The 19,278-nt window shown below is 34.3% G+C and overlaps 1 protein-coding gene across 1 annotated transcript in view; it reads left to right on the top strand.

Moving 5' to 3' along the window:
* LOC145259057 (uncharacterized) overlaps positions 1 to 15,614 on the top strand; it is a 131,362-nt gene extending 115,748 nt beyond the window's left edge. Inside the window, exons 3-4 of the mRNA XM_080116683.1 lie at positions 5,896 to 6,072; positions 14,942 to 15,614. Coding sequence (XP_079972809.1) covers positions 5,896 to 6,072; positions 14,942 to 15,319 — 555 coding nt within the window. The 3' untranslated portion in view covers positions 15,320 to 15,614. The remainder of the gene's footprint in view (positions 1 to 5,895; positions 6,073 to 14,941) is intronic.
* Positions 15,615 to 19,278: the final 3,664 nt, after the last annotated feature.

Raw genomic sequence — 19,278 nt, 5'->3', positions numbered from 1 at the left:
TCAAGTCCAACGTAAACAAGTTCTTGATGAACCGTTCCCCTAAGTAATCTAATTTATAAAATCTCCAATATTCATGATTACTACGCTATAATCCTTTTGACTAATGTGTACCCATTAACCCTTATCCTCGAGTGGCCTCCGGGCCTTGATAAGTGGTGACTCCTTTGTTATAAATATATATATATATATATATATATATATATATATATATATATATATATATATATTCTTCTGAAGGTTGAAAGTTTATTCTTCGTTTCGAAGAAAATACAATTGCGAATTAATTAGGACCTCTATCCAGACATGGCTGACAGCATGAGAGCATGCTAACCCCGTCAAATGGTTCGGTCCAAAATTTCGTGCAGATTCCCGAGTATCAACGAATGTTCCACACTTTTAATACTTTTATTGTCATCGAAATCGGTGAAATCGCCCATTCGTCAATAAAATCAATCGATTGCCTGCTCTAATTAAGAATTCACTGCAGTGCACGGTGGGTGGGGGTGGGGTCATGTGAAGCTTCCCCGCAAAGAGTACACAATTTATTGTAGTCTACATTGCACTTTAGTGGGCCTACCGCTGATTTTATGAAATTATTTTTTTATGAATACCTGAATGAAAATTGAAAATGCAAAGGTCAAGTATCATGGTGCAGTTGTGCTTTAAACAGACATTCATTTCGAACACGCTCTGTCTTATCAAAGAACCTACTGTTTATTTATTACGTTGGTCTCTTCTGTGTGTGCGGTGATAAAACTTCTCAAATGCACCTGTGATGTTGGACTGTATAAAAGTGTTAACTTTTGTGGATATCAGAATGTTCCTTCCTTAATGGAATTTCTTTGATTATCAATTTTCGATACTTATCGAAGGTATTTCGATACAAAACTTATCTAAGAATACTCCCAGGCGCATAAAGTATATACACACCTATATTTGAATTATAAGGGCATATTTTTTCCAGAAAGAATATTAATTGCGTCATATCTTTTAAAAATATATTAATGGCTATATGACGTTATTAAAAATCCCCCTCTCTTTAACAACGCAAGCCCCCACCACCACCACCACCTTTTTTGAATTTCCAACGTCTTTTTCCGTTTCTAGACTGGAACAGCGTCACACTTTTCACAAGAAAATTTTCAAATATTTGTACTGGTGTTTTTTTTACTTGAGTTCATTCATCCAGAGGATTGGTTGGGTTGGTTGTTTTTTGTTTTACGGCATATCAACCCTTTTTAGGTTATTTAATGCCGAATCCAGTGATTTTGAAGAAATATTTTAATAGAATATATTTTTTTTTTCAAGTCGGTTTCTATTCAACCCATAGTTGGGACTCTGACAGGTACTACCACTCTGGGTCAGAGTGAACCATGGAGCAATAGCAGTTAAAGGGTGGCTCCACACTTCCCAAAGCCCACAAGTTGGCGCCTCACCATCGGATATAGTTTAAGGTCATATCCAGGACCTCATCCAGAAGAAGTTTTGAAATAAAGACGAAACGTTGATGAACACATAAGTCGGTTTGTTCCTTTAAATTTCTCTATTAGGTACATGTTTGTGAAATTTCCAAAATCGGCTCAGCTGTTTTGAAGTCCATAGGAAACAAACTCTCACACACACACACACACACGCACACACACACACACACACACACACACAAACACAGAGAAAAAAGTGCCTTATATATATATATATATATATATATATATATATATATATATATATATATATATATATATATACTATTACATAAAAGGAACTTTGTATGCGTGTGAGAGAAAGAGACAGACAGACAGACAGACAGATTCTACCAATTTTTATGAAATTTCGCACAAACGTACATCATGTATCTGGCAGTGTTCTCAAATAGGTTTTGTATCGGAATGTTTTTGATAAGCATCCATAGTCGATAATGGAAAAATCTAATGAAACAATGAACAAAGATTATACAGTCTGACATCACTGTTCATTTGTGAAGTTTTATTATTGCACAAGTGATACGGCAATAAAACGTGGAAAATTCTGTATAGCTTATATATATATATTTTCGTAACTTACTACCTGTTTCTGTGCTCCAGGGTTTATTTTTCTACGTAGTCACCACTATTCTCAATGCACTTTTGCTAGGAATTCTATGATGTATCTCTGCTTCTGATACACGTCCATGACAGGAGTTGCTTTCTTAGAGTCTCACACCGTTAATATCTGTGAGAGAGAGATGAAATTTTCAAATCATGAATGCATGTTCAATCATCATAAGAGAGCAATTTGCCATGCTCTCTGATCCATTCAGGCGGAATAAAATAGGAGACATTACTTTTCAAACGCCTTATATATATATATATATATATATATATATATATATATATATATATATATATATATATATATTGTTACACCGGCCTTTCTAACACAAGGGAAATTACACCGATTCTCACTATATTTAGTGCCAGTAATACCTACACCGATTGAAGAAGCGACAGTATTACCACTGACTAGCTGCGTGCAAGCCAGTTATACCCTATGATGTTAAATACACTTGTTCCTTATATCAACCTCGACTTCATTTTCTTCTTTTTACTATTGTGCCAAGACACAACATATATATATATGTATATATATATATATATGTGTGTGTGTGTGTGTGTGTGTATTAAACTTATTTTATATAAACATTGATGGCTACATATGTGCATACATGTTTCTGTATCACCCGTATTGGGAAGATTATGTCTTCAAGAATTATCCTCGGAAACTGACATTTCTAGACAAAAACATTTTCTTATTTCGTTTACAATATATATATATATATATATATATATACATATATATATATATATATATATATATATATATATATATATATATATATATATATATATATATATATATATATATATACTGTTTCATTCTTGAAACACATTGTCAGACGACAATTAATCTCTGGTCTCACTCGAGGCCAGTCATTTAATGAAAATGAAAACCAGTAGAAAATAATAGAAAGAAGAGAAAAAAGAAAAGGAAGAAAAGAAAAAAGTTTTTAATTGAGCTCTATCAACAACCTCGTTGAAATTTAAAGGTTTTTACCTTTGGATATTTTTAACCTGGAATATATATAAAAAGTAAAAAAAAAAAAGGGGGGGCATAGCCATGGCAGGAATAGACTGCAGAAAAGCATACGACAGGATTCCTCAATGCTTAAGAATGTACAAAATACCAGAGAAGATTAATCTGATTAAAAATACAATGAAACTTGAACTAACAGCTGAAAGATAATACTAAGACAAAAATACAAAGAGGTATCTTCCAAGGAGATTCCCTATCACATTACTGTTCACCATAGCCATTATGCCTCTTAAGAATATAGAAATATATAGAAAGTTACTTATGGCTGAAAGTATCTTGTATCTCTATAAGGCCACCATTCGCCCATGTATCGAGTACTGTTGTCACATTTAGGCTGGTGCATCTGCTACAAGTCTCTCACTCCTGGACAGGGTTCAAAAGAGAGTCGCCAACCTGATAGGTCCTGAACTGTCATCTAAGCTGCAGCCTCTGTCCCATCGACGAAATGTTGCATCCCTCTGCCTGTTCTATAAGTATTTTAGTGGTGAATGCTCTGACGAATTACAAGCATTTGTACCCCATCGACGTGAACATCCCCGACAAACCCGACAAGCAGCTAAATCCCACCCCTTCACAGTAGAGATCCCTAGGTGTAAGAAAACCTTCTACTCCAATAGTTTCTTCCCCAGAACTGTTAGACTTTGGAACTCCCTTCCAGGATTTTATTTTCCCAATTGTACTGACATGCATAAGTTCAATGTAATGTGAACAAACATCTTGCTACTCATCTCCCTTCATAATACCCCTGCAACTTACAGTCATGATCATATTTATTGGCACGGTCCAATAAAAATCATATTTTGTTGATAAAATCTCATAAAAATGATCAGAATCGAAGGTTATTATGTAGTATCATATGTATTTTGAACTGCTCACTCCGATGCAACAATTGGATTTGAATGCTAAAGAAATTACAAACGAAATTTCCAACGCAATGAAGACTAAAGAAGTGACCCACGCGATCCAGTTATAGCCGACGACATATTGACCCGTTGTGTTGCTGTTTCCATATACCTATCATTTGATATGGTTTATTCCCCCAGGGAGCTGGTTGCGTTCCCACTCAAGCAAGTAACTCTCAGAAGTTTAATCATGTGACTTTCTCGATGGTTGCTTCTTTTTGCTGCACCTTCCACCATATCTCATAGATAGCTAGAAAACATCTCACACCTGCCAGAGTGTTAATAAGTATTCAACCACTATATTGGATGTGTGGACATTTGTTTTGCTCCCATGTCTGGAATAGTGTGATGTCATCAGCAAATACACCAATCTCAGGCGTGATATCATTGAATGGGGGTGGGGGTGGTCGTTTATAAAGATAAAAAATAATAAAGGTTCAAATATTGACCTCCAGGATATACCCGCTTCGATGCGATGTTGTTTAAATAAACGGTTATTGAGAACCACTATGATCTTTCTTTTAGCTAAAAAAGATCTGATCAGATTAACATTCCCCATACAATATTGTTTTGAATTTTTCAGATGAGGATTGATTATTCATATTATTTTGGATTTTTTTTAACTACTGCTCTCATCTTTAGTGTTATTTTCACAGCTTTTTAGTTGATGCAACCTCCGACGTTCTTCTTGTTGAACTCAGGAATCTACATGGTATTTCAACAGAATCCTTTATTTAATCCATGGAAGTAGCATACTTTCAATCCGTCAGCCATGACTGGGTAGAAGTCCTAAGTAATTCACAATTGTATCTTGAGTGTCGCGCACACTGAGGATTGAACCATACACTTTCAGAAAAGTGTAATTTACAACAGAATTAAATCAAAACTCAAAATACAATTGCAAATTACTTAGGACTTCTACCAAGTCATAGCTGACGGGTCAAGAGCTTCCTTACCCTTATGCATTAAATAAAGACTTCCATTCTCTCGGTTGCGTGACACTGCTGTCCGAACTTTCACTTTCTGGTTACCACTTGACGCGTCTTCTCTCCACTCCAAAACGAACTTCTGCAACTTTAGCTTTTCTCTCCCCGAATCCGACTTTTCTCTTCTACAAATACAACTTCTCTGCTCGCAATTTAACTTCAGAATGCCTTTCTTCCCCAAATCACTCCTTTTTTATCTCCAACCAGGAGCATCTCATTTGCATACCTCGTGGTCACCCTGTAGGCATATAAAGAAACAGGGCAGCCATTTTTGTTTCTTCCTTCTTCATTATGAACACGAGGTAAGCCACACAAAAACGCGATCGGTCGTTCTTGTTTCTTTTTTCTTCATTTACACCACACAAAACTTCCGCTAAACAGAAAGCAAAAAAAAAAAAAAAAAAAAAAACAGTTTCATTTAAGCTAATCAGATGTGAGCTACTTCGATGGTACCTATGCTATAATTGAACAGTAAAAAAAAATTACAATTAAATTTAGAGAGTTCTAAAGGGAGATAATTCAGGATCGCTCTCTTAAATTAGAGTTTAATTAAGTAACACAAGTAGAAATTACTTAGGACTTCTACCAAGTCATAGCTGACGGGTCAAGAGCTTCCTTACCCTTATGCATTAAATAAAGACTTCCATTCAAAATTCTGCACAGATTCCTGAATTTGACAGAAAGTTCAACAAAATGCACCTGAAGAAGGTCGGTAGTTACATCTACCAAAACGTTGTGCAAATAATAGTCAGTCCTCATCTCAAAAAACGTAATATAGAAATTTTTAATTTTGTAAACGTTATTATTTATTTAAAGAAAAAGAAAAGCCTAGTTTGTTGTGTTTTCTATTTTTTTGTTTGTTTTTTTTTTTTTTTAAGATGGACTACGACCAAGATGTGTTTGAGGTTAAATTGGATGTCGAAAAGTTCGAACCAAGCGAACTAAGCGTGAAGGTGAAGGACGAACACTTGATCGTTTCCGGTAAACACGAGAAGAAAAGTGACGAATTCGGATTGGTCGCTCAGCAATTCACGCGCCAATTCTTGATGCCAGAGGTAGGCATAAAATGGTTTTAAATCATCATAATCGCAAAATCAAAATCACTTTACATCATCATCATAATTTATCATGATCATCATCATCATTATCATAATCAACATCAATATCATCTTTATGGTTATAGGCATCATCATCATCGTCATCATCATCGTTGTACTCCCCAACATCAATATCAACATCATTCTCATCAACATACACCAACATCATCATCATTATCCTCATCATTATCATAATCATCATCAACATAAACACCCGCAACATTGTTATTATTATCATAATCATCGTCACCATCATAATCTTCAACATCCTTAACATTATCATCAACATCATCATCAGCATAATGCTAATGATGCTGATCAATCATGACATCATTAGCATCATGGTCACCCATTTAATACTGACCAGGTTCAACATCAACATCATCATAAACAACATCAGCATTATCAACATCATCTTAAATCCTACACATCAACACAAACATCAGCATCACAGCATACTTTTTACATTGGAAATTATCTTTTTGTTTTATTCTATAATATTCCGACGTTGAATGAGAAAATTTAGAGGTACAAGAGTCGCATCATCCCTACATAAATTCACAGGAAAGGAATGGAAAGGTTCTCTCAACCTAAAATTCTTATCATTTATCAAAGACTCAGTAAGACGCAGAAAATCTTGCATCCTGCGACGCACGAGGCACTCAAAGTTATCCATCACTTTCAGTTTGTATCCAGATCCAAGGCATCTCTCCAGCTCCAGTTTATTAAGTTTCAGATTTCAATTGTTTGCTTCCAGTTAATGTTTGGTTTTCCTCTTCTACTTTACCCCTCAGGAACCGGTCTGAAGCACTTTGTTACTAAGTCTTTCTTGGGACAATTTTATGTCATATCTGAGCCAGCCTGTTTAAGTAAGCCTCTCGCTTTCATTTCGGTTGCATAATTACTATTATTATTATTATTATTATTATTATTATTATTATTATTTGTATTTTATTATTTTTCTATCATTTTTATTATTATTATTATTATTATTATTATTATTATTATTATTATTATTATTATTATTTGTATTTTATTATTTGTATTTTATTATTTTTTCTATTATTATTATTATTATTATTATTATTATTATTATTATTATTATTATTATTATTAACAACTGAAATTAGTATTTAAAAATTGAATTCACGGTTAAAAGAGGAATTGCCTTTCACATATTTGGATGTTTTATGTTTCTGTTTTTGTGTACATTTTTCTGACCAAAAGCAACATCGGCAGAGGAGTTTAAAAAAAAAAAAAAAAAAAAAAAAAAAACGAACAAAGTAAGCTTTTCTAACTGAAATTATTATTATTATTATCATTATTATTATTATTATTATTATTATTATTATTATTATTATTGTTATTATTGTTGTTGTTATTGTTCTTCTTCTACTTATTATTATTATTATTTTTATTATTATTATTATTATTATTATTATTATTATTATTGTTCTTCCACTTATTATTATTATTTTATTTTTGTTATTATCATTATCATTATTATTGTTATTATTATTTTTTTTTAAAATTACTTTATTGGTTATTACTCTTACCACTAATATTATTACTACTAGTAGTAGTAGTGGTGGTGGTTGTAATGGTGGTATGTTTTTATTATTTTTCATTATTACTGTAGCTGTAATGGTAGGTGTTGTTTTTGCTGTTAATATTATTGCTACCGATATTAGTGTTGCTATTATCATTGTAGATTTTATTTCTATTGTTGTTGGTGGTGGTAATGGGAATAGTGGTGGTGATGGAGGAAAAAGGTCGCGAGGGGATCTTTGAACTTCGTGTGGAACCCTCCTAGAGATAATGTTTCGATAAAACTATCGGTGGTGGTGTAACCTAAAATTCACTAACCCCATTTATGGGAGAATGTCAAATCAAAATATTGAAAATAACGACGTAAATGAGGCTGGAACATCTTGTGATGGTCTCACGTCAGATAGGTGTCCCACTGGTCAACAGGGTGGGTCCTGTTCGAAATTCTGAGGATGTGGTTGGATATAGGGGGAGTGAGAATTGCCAGAGAGGAGTTGGAACAGGAAATGTGAAAAAAAACATGGACGGATGAGGAAAGAAGAGTACTGTGGGAATGCTTTGTAAGAAGTGGAAGTACCAAAACTGGTGGATTTATCCGAAAAATGAAGGAAGAATGGGAATCGAGAGGAGGGGGACCTAGAAGTGTCGCGAGTTTGGTATCCCAGTTAAAGCAAATTAAAAATAACAACCTACTTTCAGTGATTGCAAGAGAAGAGATTGAATGGATGGTTAGGAATGAAATGAATAACGAAAGTAAAATTGATGAAACTAGCTCTGATGAAAGAACTGAGAGAGTGGAAGTGCAGAAGGGAAATGTAAGCGATGATGGGAGGCGGACAACTGAGGAGGTATGGAATCCTATGGTTAGGGGAAGTAATGAGAAAGAGTTTGAAGGATCTAAGGCAGATGAGATCATTGATTCTGAGACAATGGAGCCAGTGAAAGAAGCAGATGTATGGAGAGGTGGTGATGAAGTTCGAACTTTGACTTCTGTAGAAAAAGAAGTACTTCAGAAGTTAAGAGAGGTTCTTCTTAGAGACGATATCATAGAGATTCCAAGTATGAAGAGTAGTGATAGGCGGAAATGAAAAACGAGGTAAAAATAATTCAAGGAGTAGTTCACAACATCATAAGAAAGAACATATCGATTACGGAACTTAACAGGCTTCTATATGCAGCATCATACGTTATTGCGAATCGTCTTGGCTTATTACAGAAAAAAAAGGGAAAAATGAAGGATAGAAGGCCACACTGGCAGAGGTGGCTTGAAGAAAGTATTACATGGTGGCGGAAAGACATTGGTTGAATCGAAGAAATAAGAAAAGGGGTTAAACTATGACTGAAAGCTAAGGACGAGCTTGAAAGGGGGTATAGATTGCTGGAAAAGGGAACAATGAACGTTCTAACAATGTTGAAAGAGAAGGTCCACACTGGTGGTATAAAAATTAGGAACTTTGTTGGAAAAAGTGTTGCATTTCGGCAGAACAACCTTTTCCGGAACAATTAGTCTCAGCTGTATAAAGAATTAAATGGTAGTAAACAGGCGGGAAATAACAACACTCCAAATGCAAAAGATGCAAGGAAGTTCTGGAGTGGGATTTGGTCTGTCGAAGGTCGATATAATGAGAAGGCTAGCTGGTTGGGAGAGGTCAGAGAAAGGCTATCAGATCAGATGAAGAACGTTGAGATAACCATCGATGACGTTAAAGCTGGCATATGAAGGATGACAAACTGGAAGCCACCTGGTCCAGATGGAGTGATGGGCTTCTGGTTTAAACAGTTCCCATGCCTTTATCCACCTATAGCTGCTGCTCTGCAAAGGGTTGTAGAGTCGGGAGATGTCCCTGATTGGCTTGTGAAGGGAAGAACAACACTGATTAGGAAAGATCCTGCAAAAGGAACAGATGCCAATAATTATAGACCAATTACATGTCTGCCATTGATGTGGAAACTGTTGACTGGAATATTTGCAGAGAAAATTTATGAACATCTAGAGAGTAATGGTGTTTTTCCTAACGAACAAAAGGGGTGCCGGAAAGGCTCGAGAGATACTAAAGAGTAACTACTAATTGATAAAGCAATAATGCAAGATGCGAAGAAGAAGAAGAAGAAGAGAAATCTGAGTGTAGCATGGATCGATTACAGAAAGGCTTATGACATGGTTCCTCATTCATGGATACGTGAAATACTATTGATGATGAAGGTTGCTGAGAATGTGGTAGGGCTTTTGGAGACAAGTATGGCTCAATGGAAAACGGTGCTCACAGCAAATAGAGAGGAGATGGGGCAGGTTGGCATTAAACATCGGATATTTCAAGGAGATTCGTTATCGCCGCTTCTTTTTGTAATGATAATGATGGCACTGAGCATCCTTTTGAAGAGAGAAAAACTGGGGTATAACTTTGGATCTGGTGACAGGCGCCTTAGCCATCTACTGTTAAGGATGATTTGAAAATATTCGGTAGAAATGAAAAGGAAATGGAGAGACTGGTAGAACTTGTGGGGACATACTCAGAAGACATTGGGATGGAGTTTGGGATTAGTAAATGTGCGGTGCTGGTGATGAATAGAGGAGTAAAGGTTCATTCGAATGGAATAGTGCTGCCAAATTTAGAAATCATGAAAGAAATAGAAGATACAGGATATAAGTATTTCGGAGTGCTGGAGGGTGTAGGCATCATGAACAGAGAAATGAAGGAAAAGTCAGGAAGGAGTATCTTAGAAGAGTGAAACTAATTGCAAAGTCGAAACTGTATGGAGGAAACCTAATGAAAACAATAAATGCATTGGCAGTCAGTGTTTGAGATACAGTGCGGGAATTTTAGAATGGTCTAACAAGGATTTGCATGCCATGGATATCAAAACAAGAAAAGTTTTAGCAATGTTTGGTATATTTCACATTCGAAGTAGCATAGCAGGGCTGTATCAAAAGAGGAAAGATGGTGGGAGAGGATTGAAAAGTGTAAAAGATTGTGTTAGAACCGAGGAGATGTCATTGAAGGAGCATGTGGTTAGAAGTGAGGAGTGGATGCTTAAGGTTGTGGCCAATGAAGTGGAGGTATGTCAGATCAAGCCTGATTATGTGAAACGTATGGATAGAGAAAGGGCAGAGGAACTGGCTAGGAAAAAAATGCATGGAAGATTCTTCCAGGATATAGCAGAAGTGGCTGATGAAAGATCATGGAAATGGCTTAGAGCTGGGTATCTGGATAAGAGTACTGAAGCTTTTGTTTGTGCTGCACAAGAGCAGGCATTAGGAACACGATTGTTCAAAAAAGTGGTTCTAGGAGAGGAAGTTGCTGCAGAATGCCGGATTTGTGGTAAGACCTCAGAGTCAATTGCATACCTTGCAGCAGGGTGTAGTGAACTGGCCCAGAGAGAGTACTGCAAAAGACATGATCGCATGGGACTCCGGATATATTGGGAGGTGTGTAAGAGGGTTGGGGTTAAGTGTGCTGGAAAAAGGTTTGAAGAGGTGCTTGATGAAGTGAGAACAAGCGAGGATGGCAAGGTAGAGGTATGGTGGGACAAAAGTGTCATAACGATCAAGCAATTGGAATATAATCATCCGGATTTGTAACATTGACAAGGTTTCAAAATCTGGCAGATTGTAGACTTCTCAGTACCCTGGGATAGAAATGTGAGAGAGAAGGAGAATGAGAAGTGGAGCAATTATGCTGCATTGGCCTTGGCCTTGGAGATAAAGCGTATACACGGGGTTAAAACACAAATAATCCCGGTCGTAGTTGGTACACTAGGAGTAGTATCAAGTCATCTAGAAGGACAATTGAAAAAACTACAAATCCCCAATGTTTTAGGCGGCCTTCAAACCTCTGCAATTATAGGTACCACTAACATCCTTAGGAAAACCCTTGATCTTTGAAGCTCCTGGTTTGAAGCCGGGATTAAGGGAAATCCTCTGGAAATGAATCCTATCCCTTTCCAGAGAAACGTTCATAAGCGAAATCAGAATTATTATTTGTTTTTATTATTATTCACTACGAGTTTTCACAAAGGCCATCAAAGATTTCTCTTTGAGAACAACCTACGGTGTTCTCTGGAGTCTGAATGACAAGTTTCCCCAGATTTCCAGTACTTTTCACCTCTTTCCATAACCTTTGCAAATTAATTTGTGTTATCGCAACAGCCGTTTACCATTGATTTCTCATTGGTAACAACTATTTGTCTCTACTGAAATTTGGGTGGAAATAAGTCTCCCAAGGTCCCGGTCCTTTTCATACTTATCCAGTGGAGGTCTGCTTAGTGCTTTCTTTTCTCGGTCTTTCCATCCTCCTTGACCCTACTCAACTATTTGGTGTAATATCAGTTGATGTCAACACTTTTTGGAGAGGGGAGTAACTTACAATTATACTGTTTAAATTTTTTTTTATTCCATATGGTGTTTCTTTGTGTTTCACTTCTGTGGCAGTTTCTATATGTCCGTTTAATGTCAGTAGTTCATGTGTATTAGTCTCTGCATTCAATGGTTTACCTTAATATTTCAACCATTTTCATTATTGTTATCTGTTGTATCTTCTCAGCCATCCCTCGGATTCCAATGTCTCCCATTCTTTTTTCAAAGTTTTTTAGTATTGTTCCTAGTGCTCCTACTATTATTGGTGTTATCTTGACTTTCTTCATCTTCCATATCTGCTTCAGCTCTCCGGCCAGTTCCGTGTATTGTTTCCCGTTCTTTGTTTCCTTAATATTCACCCTGTAGTTTGCTAGAATGCTGAAATCTACGATCTGGTAGGACTTTTCCTTTTTGTTAATTATTATGACATCCAATCTTCTGGTTTGGGTGTTCATCTGCTTGTATGTCCATGGAACAATTACATTGAAAGCATTACCAGGGCCGCTACAAGAAAGGTGGGCTCTCTCTACCGTGCTAGACAACTACTAACACCCAAAAGTATCCTGTACCTCTATAAAGCCACCATTCGCCCATGTCTAGAGTATTGCTGTCACATTTGGGCTGGTTCATCTGCTACTAGTCTCTCACTCCTTGACAGGGTTCAAAAGAGAGTCGCAAACCTGATAGGCCCTGAACTGGCATCTAAGCTTCAGCCTCTGTCCCATCGACGAAATGTTGCATCCCTCTGCCTATTCTACAAGTATTTTAGTGGTGAATGCTCTGATGAACTGCAAGCACTTGTGCCCCGACGACGTGAGCACCCTCGACAACCCCAACAGGCTGCTAAATCCCACCCCCACACTGTAGAGATCCCTAGATGTAAAAGATCTTTCTACTCCAATAGTTTCTTCCCCAGAACCGCCAGACTTTGGAATTCCATTCCAGGTCCCTGCTTCCCCAACAGTACTGACGTGCAGAAGTTCAAGTGTAACGTGAACCGACATCTTGCTGCCCAAATCCCTACATAGTACCCCGGTAGTTGTTGCCCCTACATCAAAGTGGCAATTTGCCTTGTTTGGGGTGAAAATGTAATAAAAAAAAAATTTTTTTAAATGTTCCATAGCGTTTTGTGATTTCTGTTTTTAAGTAATACTGTTGGTTTTTACTTGTATCATTTGTCTGAGTGTTGAAGATGCAATTGTTTGCATAATTCTCAGTGTACTGCCTTCCTGACTTGATCGTGTCTATTCTTATATTCTTTTCAGACTAATTTGCTGCATTCACTTATGAGATTTATTGTCTCGTCTGCATTTGCTGTTTTCTTGTGTCTTGTCAATCTTTGCTTTGATATAGTTAGTTCTAAGTGCATTAACTTGTGCAACTGTCATTAGGGATTCAGTTTTTCTGTGTAGTTTTTCTTTTTGTAGCTATGTGCAAGTGTTTTTCTGAGTCTCATCTTTTGTCATCCTTATGAATTGTCTATGTTTCTATTTCTCTTCCCATTTTTCTTTTCTATCCTACGCTTCTCTGTCCTCTGTCTTATTTATTTTTACAGTGTTTCTTACCTCAGTGATTAGACTTTCTGTGTTCTGTATTTTTCCAGTTCTTGTTTTGTGTCATTCGCAGTCTTTTATACAAACCAGTCCTCTTCCTCTGTCTTTCCTGGTATTCTGTACACCTTCAAGTATTCTATTACTCATGCTTGAGGAATCCTATCATATGCTTTCTTGTAGTCGATCCATGTCATGACGATCTTCTTTTTTTTTACTTTTTATTTCCTTCAGGATCTTTTGATCTATGTATAGAAGATTATGTGTTCCTCTCTTTCCTTTTCAGCATATTTTCTGTTTCTTAGGAAGTAGTCCTCGATTATTAATGGAGTAGTAAATTTGTTCTCTCAGTTGTGTCTGTTAAGATTTTCCACATAGTAGGTAAGCAAGTTACAGGCCTGTAGTTGCTTTTCTGTGTCTTTTTGTACTAATGTCTTCATCCATTCTTTCACGTCTACTTGACAAATACATCTTTTCGGGTTTTGAATTACCCTTTCATGTAGTCTTGTAAATTTTTTGAATAAGCATGCATTCTGTCATGACTTGGTTCTCCAGTTTGCCATTGTTCTTAGTGTTGTCTTGGGATTTTTCTTCTTAATCCCATTTTCTGTCATCTCCGATTTGCTGTGACTCTTCTTTCATGTCTTTCAGCCATTCAGCATTTCAGCTGTGATCTTGTCGTTCTTCCCATATCTTGCCCCAGTAAAGTTTTGTTTCTGTTAGATACAGTCGTTCTGTTTACATTTTTATAAAATTGGCTTTCGTTGTTTATAAAGGTTAAGTTTTGCTTCCATTGTTCAGATCTGTATCTGTATCGGCTTAATTATTATTATTATTATTATTATTATTATTATTATTATCATTATTATGATTATTATTATTATTATTATTATTATTGTTGTTGTCATTATTATTATCATTCTTATTATCATTATTATATTATTATTTTATTATTATTATTATTATTATTATTGTTATCATTATCATTATTATTATTATTTTATTATCATTATTATTAATATCATTAATTTATTATTATTATTTTTTATTAATATTATCATTATTTTTATTATTATAATTATTATCATTATTAATATTATTATTGTTATTATTGTATTATTATAATCATTATTATTATTATCATTATAATTATTATTACTTTAATTATTATAGTGTTATCATTATTATTATCATTATTATCATTATTATTAGTAATAGTATTATAAATTTTGTTTTTATTATTTTTATTATTATTATTATTTTATTTTTATTATTATTATTATTATTATCATTATTTTTATTATTATTATTATTATTATTATTATTATTATTATTATTATTATTATTATTATTATTATTATTATCATTTTTTCAGGACATTAATCTTGACACGTTGTCATCCACCCTGTCCCCAGAAGGCATTCTTACTGTGAGAGCTTTGGTGAAAGGAGAGAGCAGTAAACAAAATGCCAATATGGACGAAGATATTAACGTCAATCAGACAAAACCAAAACCCGGGGGTGAGGCAACAGATGACCAAGAGAACATGAACAATGATGGTGGCAATGGTGGTGATGTTGCCGATGATGACGCTAGTGGAGTCTGCTGCGGAGCTGAGGGTGGTGGTGGTGACGAGGCGAATGTAAACAACAACCTAAACAACAACAGCAATAACAACAACAACAACAACAACATAAGTAACAACAGCAGCAGCAGCAGCAGTAACAACAACAACAGCATTAAAGTTTCTTAGAACTTAATGCGCGTAAGAATAAACATCATCTTGTCAGCCTCAACCACTGCCAATATCCATCTAAGATCATTGTTAAAAAAGATAATAAAAACAAAGCTATCCTTGTTTACATTGGTTGTATGTTAAACCAACGCATTTCATATGAAAACATTATTACATATATACATGTTATGGCAAAATTAGTATAAATTCCAAAAATTACGAAAAATGATCCGGGCATGTGCTATAAGTATGTTTAATAAAAAATCAGCCACGATCACATTCCCAGATACTGTGTTTAAAGATTTCGGGCCTTTAATTTAAGTCAATTAAAATCTAGAGTTATCTCCCTTGTGTGAATTTTTTTTTTTTTTTTTTTTTTTTTTTTTACACAGTGATCACCACTTATCAAGGCCCGGAAGCCACTCAGGGATAAGGGTTATTGCAAGTACATTACGTTAGTGAGGAGATTTGCTGATATGTTTACTTAAGGGGGCGGTTCATTAGGAATTTGTTAACATTGGACTTGAAGACAACCAAGTTGTAGTCCGGAGGGAAGCAGGCAGACGGAACAGAAATACTGAATTGGTTGCCCATCTCTTCCACATTAAAACATACGATAAAACTCGATAATCCGAAAATTCTATTTTTACTTGTAATTATTTTTCTGCTGGATCATTTTTTGTTACTTTTGGAATTGATACTAATTTCACCATGAAGCAGAAATATATAATAATGTTTTCACCAGAAATGCAGTAGTTTAAAATATCAGCAATGTAAATCAGCGCCGAAGGGATAATTTCAGATGACCCCCCCCCCGCTAAATACCCCCGCCCCCATAAAAAATAAATCTACATTTTTTTTAGGCGATTATGTGTGACCAATTTGTTAAAAAGAAAAAAAGACCAAGAATTAATATAGAATTTTGATGAGAGAGCAATTTTACATATAAACTTAATGCAAAATGGTTCCTCATTTAAATGCGGTTATAAAGTTTATTGGTAAGAGTTAGGTCCCCTGATCTTCTGGGGAATATTTGTCTCTTTTTACATATACATAATCGCCCTCAGATTTACGGACATGTCAGAAACGATTGTACACAAATTTATTGCTTATATCGAATTCAAATGGATCACAGATAAATGATTATTTCTTTATCTATTTACCTAATATCTATGATATATCATATATATATATATATATATATATATATATATATATATATATATATATATATATATATATAAAGTGCACTCATCTCAATATGGCAAAATATGTTCCTGCTTGGTTAGTTTGGTATAAGTGGCGGACGTTTGAGATGCAGCTGCAGGGTAACGAATCATGGAAGAAGATGCAAACATAAAGCAACTTAGCTAATTTTAAGGTAAGAAGCATCCCCTTGTTATCCTCCAGTTCCTTCTCAAACGTCCACCGCTTATACCAACCTAACAGAGCAGCAATTATCATATATATATATATATATATATATATATATATATGATGAAAATAATGGAAATAGTATTCCGACAAAATAGGGAAAATAAAAAAGGAACAAACCGTATTATTATATTTTTCACCCAGAGGAAGTCTCGAAATAAAGACGAAACGTTGGTGAACACATAATACGGTTTGTTCCTTTTTTATTTTCTCTCTCTCTATATATATATATAGTAAGTCATGAAATATATATGGCGATTAAGCTACACAGAATATTCCGCATTTCATCCACGCTAGGATTCCTCAGGCCTAGCGTGGATGAAACGCGGAATATTCTGCATAGCTTAATCGCCATATATATTTTATAACTTACTACCTAGCTCTACCTATGTATTGAGCACTGTTGAAATAAATACTTAAAGTTTACGCATAAACTTATACTTTCGTATATTAATCTATGTGATTAAATGAAGTAGTTATATATATGTATGTGTGTGTGTGTATAGTTGTGTGTGTGCGTGTTTATACGGAAAATATGCTTTTTCAATTGTATTTCTCTCTTTATTTATACCACTCCTTTTATTTATGAAGCTCGATGTATGTTGAATTTAACTATAGAGCATATACAAATGGATGAAAAAACAACTATATTCAAAATTCCAAAATGTTATCTATCTTACTATTTTATTTCTCTCAATCTGTAAGAACGTCCACTTGTTTTAACAGCACTTGGTTTCACATGATTGTTACTGTGCTATGAAACAGGTGCTGTTAAAAAGAGGACGTTTTGGCATGTTGAAATCAATAAATGGTAAGATGAATAACATTTTAGAATTTGAAATATAGCTGTTTTCTCATCTATTTATATACATGTATGCATGTGTGCGCACGTGTGTGTGTGTGTGTGTGTGTGTGTGTGTGTGTGTGTGTGTGTGTTAATAGTATCCTGAGGGATCTTCGAGTGTTTTGAACCTCTAAGGAGACGAATCACATAGTCAAAACGTAGATTCATCCCCCATGAGTTTTTTTATGTTTACAGAATATCGCTTATAATAGATCTATATAGTTATTGAGCACTCTTTAAAAAAATATTGTTTTTTGAGTACAATGCATTTGAACTTATATATATATATATATATATATATATATATATATATATATATATATATATATATATATATATTTAAAGAAAGCTAAAATATGATAAAATAAACCAATATATGTGTGTGAATTTAAATTAAAAGTCAAATATGTTAATAAAATAAACTAATATATATGTGCTTGTATGTGTGTGTGTTAATCTAAAGTAAAGCTCAAATATGCTGATAAAATAAACCTATATATATATGTGTGTGTGTGTGTGTGTGTGTGTGTGTGTGTGTGTGTGTGTGTGTGTGTGTGTGTGTGTGTGTGGTTTAATCCGCCGTACAGTTACTACATAAAAATAAGATTCCAAAAGAATTCTACCAAATTATTTAAAAACACTTCCTTCCGAGAAGTTAAACTAAGCAAAATAATTAATAAAAATACAGTTAAACTTTTTTCCATTTCATCTAATTTGATCAAAACTATAATATGTTCCAACAATGCAAAATTGAACAAAATCAGGAAGGATAGAAATAAGGAAACCTAGAAATAATATAGTGAAAATAGTTGCAATTGTAGAAACCCAGATGAATGTCCATTTGAAGGGAACTGTCTAACTTCAGATATTGTGTATAAATGAGAGGTCATAACTGAAAACAATAATAAGGATCAACAGATCAGGGATCAACAGCATGCCAATTCAAAGATAGATTCCATAACCATCTAACATCCTTCAAATTAACGATAGGCAATGAAACAAACACCAATTCAATGAGAATGACAATAATAATAATAATAATAATAATAATAATAATAATAATAATAATAATAAGAGTAGTAATAACGGAATGAATAATATAATCATAAAAAGTAAGAAGTATTTGGTGAATTGATTAGAGAACTCCGTAGAAATAAAACTGAATATAGATTAAAATGGAGGGAGAGCTAGTAAGTATAAACTAAATAAATCGAAAAGGTGTAATCTTTTGTATCCTTGAATCATATAACATATTAACAGCTAAGGAAGAATTATTAAATAAGCACCAGGATGTAGTGCAGAGATGCCTGCATAAGAATAAGTTCCTGTTATTCCGCATTAGACCAGACTAAATAAAAAATAATAACAAAAATAGAAGATATACAAACGAATAAGTAAATTAATAGACATAAGAATATGGAGATTATAAAGGAGATTAGAGAATAACTTGTGCTTAATATAGATAATATAAATCAAATATAAATTATGAGGTAATTTCCTCTTGAAATTGCAACAAACTAAAACAGAAGCAAATAATGAGATATACCAAGCAATTAGGTAAACAATTTCAGTAACAGTTAAAAGGGTGATGGTAAACTCATAATAGAGACAGTAAAGCACTGATAACAATAGATTTATTACGTCTATATTGCATAAAAACGCAACATAAATATGACAATTAGATAACTAGGAAGTAAGA

Source organism: Euprymna scolopes, chromosome 34 (genome assembly GCF_053919585.1).
Source record: "Euprymna scolopes isolate OS-2025 chromosome 34, ASM5391958v1, whole genome shotgun sequence".
In the NCBI taxonomy this organism is placed as follows: Eukaryota; Metazoa; Mollusca; class Cephalopoda; order Sepiida; family Sepiolidae; genus Euprymna; species Euprymna scolopes.
This window is presented reverse-complemented; position numbering and strand designations above follow the sequence as displayed.